Source organism: Phodopus roborovskii, unplaced genomic scaffold, assembly GCF_943737965.1.
Source record: "Phodopus roborovskii unplaced genomic scaffold, PHOROB, whole genome shotgun sequence".
NCBI classification, from domain to species: Eukaryota; Metazoa; Chordata; class Mammalia; order Rodentia; family Cricetidae; genus Phodopus; species Phodopus roborovskii.
The window spans coordinates 8,393,262-8,404,154 of record NW_026126625.1 but is presented as its reverse complement, the minus strand read 5'-3'; the positions used below and the strand labels follow the sequence as shown (position 1 = coordinate 8,404,154).

Genomic DNA, 10,893 nt, shown 5'->3' with positions numbered 1-10,893 from the left:
ATCATAGAAACCACCCTCATAATCCTTTCCTTTTCGTGCCAGGCACCCTCCCAGAGTCCCAGAAGAAGGGCACTCCCCTCTGCTCTGCAGAGGCTATCTCCAGGAGCAGGCCCCTGCTAGTCTCCCAAGAAGAGTAGAGCTGGGGCTCTTTGCTACTCACCAACTCCTTCCCCAGTTGAGTCCAGAGCCTGGTCCCTCCTAACCTCCCTGCCCTGCTCCTTGTGATCAGGGGTGGCTGAGGAACTGCAGCAAGTCTGGCCCTATGTCTGTTTGGACCCATGCCTTCTCTCTGGAATTGTTTCTAAGGTCCTCTCGCTATTTGAAAGGGGAGGCAGGTTCTGCAGTAGCCATGGCAGGCAGGCTGAGAGCAGACCTGGTTTTGTGACTTGTCTAGCTAGTCTTCCTTGCTGCCTCTGAAGCCTCTTCAGTGCTAATAGACCTACTCCTGCATCCACGAAAGCTTTTGCTTTGCTTCCAGTGGATTTAACAGAGGGAGGCAAGAATCTGGGAACGGCATGGGACACACAGTAGACAGTCCCGTTCTACAGACACAGGTTGGGACAGCACTTCAAGACTGGAGCCCCATGCAGGTTACTACAGCTGGGGAGGTTACCAGGCAACCCAGCCCTACCCCTGATCGGGTCTCCCTGAAGCACTGGGTTGCCCATTAGTATGTCTCCTAGGTATGAGGAAGGAAAAGTGGCCTTCTGTCGCCCTGATGCCAGCCCCGACCCTGTGCTCCTGAGAGCTGCAGAGAGAGCCCCAAATCACTCTCTCATATACAGATCAAGAGTAGAGGGTAAGAGAACACACCAGGGAACTGCTGAATGTTATCTACAAATGTGATCCGTCAATGAGCTAGCTCTTCTTATCATCAGAGTGTTTAAATAAACCAACACATGATACTATTCTCCTACATTAATTCAGATACCATTATCTTATCTGTCAAAGTTAAACAGACAGCGAGCTATCTACGAATACTTTCTCTAAAGTCTGGGTCAATTAGACATGACCAGCTCTATGCCAAGGCTCAGAAGATTAAAGATAAAACGTCCACAACCATTATTAAGAGTGACACAAGTTATTAAGAACACCATGACGAATATTTTAATAACGAAGCTAGATAAGGAATCCTTCATGTTGCTATGCAACATCATTATGCAATATCAGAAATTACAGAATTGATTTTTGGCCGGATTGCATTTGTTCCTTAAGTGGAGATCACCCTAAATAAGGCAACGGAGACTACAGAAAAAAAAAAAAAAATCTAAAATAATGGCAGCCATGCATATTAGCTTATAGCCCTTTGGTGTGTTTAAGAGGGAACAGCAATTACAGAAATTCCTTTCCTTTTTTAACATAAAGGTCAGGGCACAGTGCTCAGGGGCACTAATTTAGGAAGGAGTGGCACTCTGCTAAGGAGCACGAAGCACGGAGCACAGGCTGGAGTGGGCGGCTTTCACTAGCTAACACTGTAGCTGATTAGCACTTTTGAAAAAGCAGCTGCTCTCTGAGTAAGTGGTCGATACAAATGATGTGACTGAGAACTACGAAACTCAGGTGAAGTTCATACGAGGACATCCTTGGCACACAGCACAGGATGGGACCTTGGCCAATGAGAGCTGAGTAGCTGCTCAGGGCTGAGGGGTGCAGTCTTACCAATGGGGTCTGCCCAACAGTGCTAGCACTGCTGAGGGTGGTGGTAGTAACTCTCTATAATGTAATGACCCTTAACCCTGAACCAGAATCAATTAAAGATACACTTGGAAAGGATGTTCTTTGATGCTTTTAAAATGTATAGACCTGGTTTTTTATTGAAAATGAACCCACGCAGATCATTTATCAAAATGAGATTTTCCCAAATTATACCCTTGATAAGATTTGTTAATTCATTAAAAAGAAAAGGCCCCACCACGAGCGGTAGCTACTCTTTGTAGCTACTTGTTTTTGCTGAGTGTTCGCTGTTTCTCCGCGTGTTCCACAATCTTTTCTTCCACACAGAGGCCCTTCCGCTTCCGCACCGCATTCATGTACTTCCGGGCCTGGTTCTCAGAATCTGCCTTCTCCCCAAAGTGCAGGTACTCCTCCTCAGTGGTTGGCACCCAGAAGGGGTCACTGGGAATGACCTTGCAAGAGAAAGTGACAGGATAGGCTAGGTGAGGCAGGTGGTAGATCTCACCAGTCTTTGGTGAATGAAACAAGTTCAGCAATGGACATTTAATCTCCCTAGGAATGGTGACATACAAATAGGAAGAATCACAGGGGCGGGGACAAAATGGGGGCAGATCCAACAAACTTGTAATGTTTGTCACTCTGATTTTTCCAGGAGCCATTTACAAGACAGGTGAGAAGAAAATGGCCTCATCACTAATGAAAATGAGGAAGTCATCCTGACTAGGATGTATTCAAGTATACCTTAATTAATTTTGCTTTTGCCTCAATAATAACCAACTAATGTGAACATGGCCTTGCTTTTTGCTTTTGTAGCCCATCATATAGCCCATGACGGATCAGAAGTCACTAAGTGGTTGAAGATGATGTCTGACCCTCCTGCCTTTACCTCTTAAGTGCTGTGATTACAGGTATGTGTATCATCATGTCTGATTTATGCGGTGTTGAGGACTGAACACAGGACTTTTATGTGTAATGGGTCCCATTTAGTTGGAAGCTCCACTAAGACATCTGAGGTTGGCTGATTTTCTCCGACAGACTCCCAGGGCTGCCTTTTATATGCACTGATATCTTTCCTTGAGGACTCCTTTAGGGGTATTGGCTATAATGCTTCCATGCTGTGTGCTGAGGTCGGGCCTGCCTTTGCCATGCACACCTGTGTGCACATCTTGAATCTAGCTGCATCAACATGTCAAAAAGACTCCAACACAGGAGAGATGGAGTAAGGGAAGCCTAGTTCACTATGGTGTCCAGTTTGGAACTATAGAAAGTTCTCTCTAGATCATAGAGCAGGGACTGCCATCAGATTGAGGGAAGGGTGATGCTTCCTCACTGGTTCGCAGAGAACCTGACTGCCCAGAGCGCTCTCTTCTCTCCTCTCTGTCTCTCTCTCTCTTACACACACACACACACACACACACACACACACACACACACACACACACACACACACACACACCCTCGGCTTTAGGCGCTCCATTTCCTTTGGATCCAGCTGATGGGAATCACCACATTATAACCTCTCGGGAGCTCTTTTGGTCCGCCTTCCTCACCAGCCTACCCCGCCCCCCAGGGTCAGCTCAGGATCAAGGGGTGGCTGGTGGATCCGGGTGTTAGGCTGACATGTAATGCATAAGCAGCAGCACTAGCTGAGAACACTTTCCCTTGTGTCTGTTATTAGCTCCTTTTCTCCCCTTTCATGGAATGCTAAAACTTAGAAAGAAATTATGAGATTGCTGACTTCAAAGGTTTCCTCATGGAAAATGCCTGTAATTTTATTTTCTCTATTTTCTGAAGCACTTTCTCTCAAAAGCTCTTGATTGTAAATTATATGGTATGCCAGAACACAAATGGGGGAAAAAAAATCCTTGGAGTGAGAAGGCAGATTTCAACAACCAAGCTATTTCTAAACCTAAATATGTGTGTGTGTGTGTGGGGGGGGGAAGGGTACTAGATCAGTGACATTTAATTATGATGTAGTTTTAAAGACTTTCAAGGATTTAAAGCTTTAGGAAATAGGACCATGGCAGGTGGCGAGAAAAGGACAGAAGGAAGGTATGACAAACAGGACAGAAGTTTTCTCAACAAACATTTTCTCTAAAATTATTAAGAGCCTTGTTTGTATAAACTGTCTGCAGCTGAGGCACACACTAGTGCTTTTAAACATTACTAAGAATATAAGTTCAATATAGACTGAAAAGAGAAAAAAGAAAAGAAAAAATTCAGAGACACAAAGGATAGTAAAACTCACCCTGGCTTCTGTGTGAGGACTCACCTACTGGTAAACCTGTTTCTGTAGTGACTATAGAAACTAGTAAACCTGTTTCTTTAGTGACAGATGGGCACATGGCCACATGGGTTTTGGAGATGCAGGGATACTTTTGTAAGAGCTAGACACACCCTGAAAATATTATATCTTAATCATTTAACTCTTTTTTTCTTTGAAAGCATCTACAGAAAAACCTGGGTGAGCTGGTAAGGATATATTCTAATAAAATTGTATTTACTCCAACAGACAATGGCAGCATTTTATGGGCTCCTGACCTAGTTAAAGACTACATTCCCCAGCTTCCTTGTTAGATGTGGTCATATGATTGGATAAAGTAGTATGAGCAAAATCCAGTGTGTATTATAGGGGAAGGCGTAGGTTTTCACCCTCAGCCTAGCCCTGTTGGCTGGGATGCAGCTATGACCATAAAGGAAAGACAGGGTGAGCCTGGTCTATCACTCTGAGTCCTATGTCGGCTCTGCTCTGCCTTCTCAGACTAGAAGAAGTACTCTCCACCTGTGTGGCCACTGGATTTTGGGATGCCTCCATTAGAGCAGACTTTTCCCTTTGCTCCATAAAATATTTGCCCATTAGGAAATAAAGAAAAAACCCCTCTCTTTCTCTCTCCCTCCCTTCTCCTCTTCCTCTCTCTTTCTATATGTGACATGTATATGAATGTGTGGGGCATGACTATGAATGTGTACATGGAAGCCAGAGGAAGGTGTCTTCACTAGGCTAGCTGACCAATGAGCCAGAATTTGCCTACCATCTCCTCCCAGTGCTGGGATTACAGACATTTACAGTGGGAGCAGGTCTGGTGGTGTAAACATGTAACTTTATTAACTGAGCAGAGGAACAGAGATTCAAGACTAGCTATGGCTGCATAGCAAGTTCAAGGTCAACCTAAGAAACTTATGCCGAGTCTCCCTCCTTCCACATCTTTTAAAACAAAAATAGAATATATGATATATCACTTACCCAATGGCGTTGTGGGTGTAATAGGTCTGAATGCTTACTTTAAGCTGTTTATAGACAGTCCCAGGCATTATGTACCCAACATGTTGTGTTCAGAGCAGAGACACTATAGCCCAGTTTTCTGTGCCAGCGTTGACCAAGGCCACTCTTGTGAGATGGACGACTGCCACCTGTGCTATCAGAGGCCTGAGTCCTGGAAGCTATTTATCAAGGGCGGCACCAATGAGGCCAGTGTTGCATCTCTCAGAAGTAGAACCATCTCACTCAGTTATGAACAACATTTAGCTGCACTGCCCTGTTATTGCACGCCTGGTGAGTAGGACCTAAGGAACACTGTAGACAGTTCCTAATCTCCAGGTGCTGTCACTTTAAATCTACTTCTATCTCTTACTGCTATGTTTTATGTAAAAGCTTGAGTGTCAAAACCAAAACCTAAGCTGAAAAGCTGGAATTTTGGATAAATGGGAAATGACTATCTATGAGCTGAGCATTAGTTAATACAGTGAGTTAAATGTTTTAGGGCTGTTTTCTATACAATGAGATAGAGATGAAGGCTACTTGGTAAAAAAGGTGTTGAAGGAAACCATCAAAACATCATTTAGTATTGAAAAATGCAAAAATCTAAGAGAAACGTCATAGAAAATTCACTGTTTAACCGAGTCTGTACTAACAGCTAAGTCAGCTTGCTCCTATGGAGCGGTAAGGACCTTAATTTTTCTAGGGGAAAGCAGATAGTCCAGGGCACACCAATCCAGGTGACAGGGACCGCTGAATTAAAACCATACATGTCTTGTCCAAAGCTGGCTTCTCCAGGGTCACCATTCCTTCCTTTGCTGGCTTACTTGATTATGAATCTCAGTTTAAAAAGAAGGTTTTACTCAATTATTTTTCTGCTTCATTAACCATCTAAATTTAAGTGGTTTAAAGGGTCCCAGAGAAAGCCTCATCAGACTAGACAAGGTGAGAGACGACAATGGTAAAAAGGAAATCCTCTGAGCAGCAAGGTCTGCAACATGGAGCTTAAGGTGAGGTTTCAACAGAAGTGAAATTTTTGCACTTTGAACAAATAATTGGCAGAACCAGTATCTACAAGTAAGCTAGCTTCTACAAGGAAGCATTGCTTCCTCCCACGTTACAAACCACCACAGAAGAAGTGAACTGGAGTTACTCAGGTTCCTACAAACAAGCAAATACCGCTTCTCTGGAACAGCCTTTCTCCGGTTTTCACTTAAAAGACTTGTTTGTGACTTCCATTTGTTTCTTTTAGTTTTCCTTGGCTGGCCTTTGTTCCTTCTGATCGAGCCATCTCTCTGCTGGTTAACTGCTAATTTTCCTTGAAGGACCTCTTCAGGAAGGCTCACCTGCCCCTCCCACATCCCCTTCTCTTCCCTGTGATTACAGAAGGATCTGATGCTCAATTGACACCACCTATGAGGCTGGGGAAGGGCTGTGATGAGCTAATCCTCTTGAGGAAGCCATAGAACCTCATCCCCAGAATGACAGAAGACTATAGAGACAAACTGCAGAGCCCCCTTGAAGAGTTCTCCCTTCCAAATGCTGGTCCAAATGCTCTCCCCATCCTCCTACCCACTAGGGAAGAGTCCTTCAAGGTTCACTGTCAAAATAGCTGTCATTTTTCTTTAACCTAATATATGTCTTCAGCAGGAAGACAAAAGATTAAATGTTCTCTCTTCAGTTTTACATTATAGAAAGAATGCGAGCTGGTGCCATCAGCCAGCTTTCACTCCCCCTTGCCTGTGCCACCACTCCAGTGAGGGCCAGTTTCACTCAGCCTGTGCCCAGTCCTAGGGAGGGTGGGGCTGCATCTCACCTCCCAGTGGCTGAACACCAGCTGTGGGCTAGCCAGCCCACTGGTCCTCTTTCTGACTTCATCGGCGAAGCCAAAGCTTTCGGCCACAGGCAGCACGGCCTTGATGATGAACATGTCCGTCCCTTCCTTCATTTCTTCCTGAAGCACTCGGCCCTCTCGCTTTGACAGCACACCATAGACTCTGCCTGCAGAAACCAAAACACAAGTTCATCGACTGATCATGGCATGACCCAAATCCACGATGATTTACACACCCAGTAAGGATATAGCAGTGGCTCAAGATATTCTCAATAATCCTGATTTACAAAACCATGAATACTTAACTGCCAATTAAAGGGGGGAAATTAGAAAAAAGTTACATATTAAAGATAAACAAGAATCCCAACTGTCCCCAAATGACAATCCCCACAACGAAGTCTAAGAAACACAACCTCTGGAGTTACATACAAGCAGAATTATTTTGGGGTGTGAAATCCAAGGAGAATGTTACTGGGATCTTAGAAATCTTATAATGCTTTAGCAATTATGGTTATTCTCAATATGATGACCAAAATGATGACAAGAGACCATTTGAGTTCAGTAACCAAGCAACTAGCAATGGCATTTTCATACCAATCAAAAACCACATCTATGTAAACATTTGCTTTATAATATTTAAGTGGTGTTGAACATGGGCATTTTATTCCTCTGGAGATAGATCATGTTTGGAATCTTTAATATCTGCTAACAGTCTCTAGTGTCACATAACAAGAGTCTTAGCAACTTCTCTTGACTGACAATAACAATTTGCCTTGAGGTGAGATTCAGCCTTACACTCAGGAGAGACGTATACGCCCTTGGGAGTGGCACCCTGCACAGATGTCTGAAGGTGCTCAGGGCACCCATTCAGCTAGCAAGCAGAATGGATTGAGAGAAACAGATATATTAAGCTAGCAGGGATGCTCATTAGAGCCCCGCCTTTCACCTGCAGCTGAAAAGGCCTCTTAGTTGCGAATGTGCAAGTGTGCAGCTGCAACTGGCAGAGTTAAAGTCTACCTAGACGCCACACCAAGGTCTGACCTCTCAGTACAAGGGTGTCTGGTGCAGGCACTTCTATTCACCCATCTTTGCTTCTTAACCCAGGATCCGAGGGCTCAGAGCAATACTACACCATACCATACCTTCCTCTCTGCAGATTCCCTCTGCTGCCAGTGATTAGGAACAGACACTGGAGACAAATAGCAAGAAAATGTGCCACAAGGCCTTGAGGATTAAGACAGAGGTCCTTCTATTGGCTACAGAGGCACTCTCTCTCTCCACTTGTCTGTGACCCTGCCCGCTCTCGCTTCTCCTTCCTCACATTTCTAAAGCAGAGGCTTCTAACTTCTCCCTCAAAGGGTCCTTGACACCAGGCTCTTTGAGCAGCCCTGGGCTTTACTACACTGCTTCTTGGAGTTGGATGCTAATGCCCATGCTCCTAACCAGTGGACTTCCCAACCCCACTCTCATGACCTCTGGCACTGGAGGCCTCTGATGGGTATGCCTGTGCCAAGCCCTCCACCTCCACTCCCTCATAGGAGTGCAGGGGTTACAGATGTTACAGTACACATCTGGCTTTTGCATTTGTTCTAGGGATTGGAATTCAGGCCCCTGGGCCTGTGGGGCAAGCACTTATATCCACTGAGCTATCTTCCTAGCCCCACATTCCCAGAAAAAAAAAATTAAGTTAGTCTACGAAAGTGAATAGAAAGCATTAGGTATAAGAAAGAACAGGGAAACTGGGGCAAATGAGCCATGTTAAATAAGGGCTAATGAGGACAAACTGTTGAATGCGGCTGCTCAGGCTGGCAATTCCTTTCCTTCAGGGACCATACCAACAGTTGGGATCAATACTTGTAATTGAAACTGAATGTAATTAATCATGTACTTTTGAGCCATTTGATTTGAATTCTACTAGAACTACATCCTAAAACTTAGGATGGATCACTGAAGAGAGGAAAACAACATAATAAAACTTTCCATAGTCACTGTGGAAGGTGTGCCCAAAGTTCAGAAACCTTTGGACACCTCCTAACCCTGCTATCGCTGTCACCGGGAAATCACCAGAGCTTGTGGCCCAGGCTGCTAACTGTAAATGCTTCACTATTCCTTCATAGGGACAGAAGCATCAGACCAGTTAGTTAGTCTTTTTGTTCATGCGTATTCAGAGCCCATGCTCTGCAGACTGCATCACGAGAAAATTCCTCAGGAAAGGAAGAGCACCACCACCACCAAATTGGCGGAGAGGGTTTTGATTATGACTGCACTACATATCCGCAAATCAGCCCGTACCTGGTCTGGTGGTTAACAGGACTTCAGCTCCAGTGAATAGAGCATGAATTGGGTGCTTTCCCAGCCTTGACGAACCGCCCACAGTTCAGTGTATGTTGGAGGACTTCCACTCAGAGCCTCAGCTCCTTCACCTAGAATATGCCATCTTAGTCCAACTCCATAAACACTCTTTGCAGATTTAAGGACACTCACAAACGACTTGTGCTGTCTGATACTGAAGTTAAACTGCCCTCCCATCTGGCTCCATGGAGCACTGTCTTTATAGTATTGCAGGTGAACATGCATTTTCTTCTAATGTAACAACTAAGAGTAGTCTACAACCTCTAAAGATGGGGGCAAACAAAGGTTTGCAGTCTTTCTGAATATAGAAAAGAAAGAAGTTGTTCATAGCACACTTTCTCCTGTAATCCCCAAAGATGAAATGAATTTCTAAATGGGGGATGATGGGTCAGTAAATTATAGCACATCAAGTTCATAGGAATTACGAAGAGGTTAAAAAGAAAATTATGTAATAAGTGGCTAAAGAGAGACATGCTTTAAAAGAACATACTAAAGTACAATTGTTAAATTAGTTATACCATACGGTCACACCTATGCACAAAATTCCAAGGAAAGTGATGACAATAAATGGATGAATAAATAAGTAAAATGGAAAATAAAAGGCTGATTTCCAAGGAAGATTTTTTTTTTTTAAACTTTCCTCTCATGATTTTTGTAACTGTTGGTAACACAAGTGGACAACTTTCAAATATACATTCGGATATATAAACATGTGGGTATTTCTTAAGTCTTACAAACAAGGTCACACAAAAGCTTTCTCCTGTCATCGAGCTACCAGAATGTGAAATCAGGCAACTGAAGCTAACAGGATGGATGTGATCAAGTTGAGCTGAAGCCACCTGCAGACACACTGGGCTTGTGGGCTGCTTGCTACTACAAACAAGTTCAGCTACAGGGCTAGAGGAAGCTGGTGCAGCTGGCTGACCTAGTCCCGGAAGGTCTTCAGCAATTCTTCATGCATATCTTGTGTTTGCACAGTCATTGTTAACTACCTACAGACACAGAAGGCACAATCAAATCCAGAGGAGATATAAAACTGTCGGAGTAACATACTCTGAGAGAACTAGCTAAGGACCCCAATTCAATGGGACAGTCAGTTTGAAGGGGTTTAGCAGGCAGTGTCTGGAGCCAGACCAGGAACACTGAACAGTTCCTAAAGCCAATTAGGAATGAGCATTAAGCTCAGCTGTGCTCTTCTGTGTGCTACGGCAGAAGATGCTGGCTGAGCCTGGAATGATTCAGTCCAGCCAGGCCCATTTTAACATCCTATCACTTTTGAAAGACCCACCCCATTTCCCATTCCACTAATCCTAACTTCTCATAACATGTCACTGGAAAACCAGTGCACTAAACAACTGGATTTTACTCTGTTCACTTAGTGTTATTATTTGTCTCCTTAACTTCTCTGTCAAGGCAAGAATCATGCTTAACTTAAGAATTAATACTGTATGTGTTGAAAAATGATGCTGGCCAAACATATAACTTCAAATGAAAAGGAAAAAAAAGGGCTTTGCAAGCTCAATGGTAGTCAGGATGCTTCCAGCTTGTTCAAATGTGTATGTTCTAACAATGCCTGTGCTGACACCTATGTGTCAAATTAGGCCAATAATCAAAGTTGTGATTAAAATTCTAGAACTGTTGGATAAAAGAAACAGGTCTGAAGAAAGATAAAGACAGACAATTGATTGGTCACATGACAAAGAAATAAGCCGTATTTATGATGGCCAAACAAGCCCATTAGAAGGAATTTTCATTGGTGAACATAATAACAAAAGAA

General features: G+C 43.8%; 1 protein-coding gene across 1 annotated transcript in view; it reads right to left on the bottom strand.

The window, feature by feature from the left end:
- Positions 1-1,704: 1,704 nt before the first annotated feature.
- Positions 1,705-10,893, bottom strand: part of Efl1 (elongation factor like GTPase 1) — a 111,340-nt gene continuing 102,151 nt past the window's right edge. Inside the window, exons 19-20 of the mRNA XM_051206602.1 lie at positions 6,747-6,931; positions 1,705-2,126 (exon numbers count right to left, since the gene is read on the bottom strand). Coding sequence (XP_051062559.1) covers positions 1,938-2,126; positions 6,747-6,931 — 374 coding nt within the window. The 3' untranslated portion in view covers positions 1,705-1,937. The remainder of the gene's footprint in view (positions 2,127-6,746; positions 6,932-10,893) is intronic.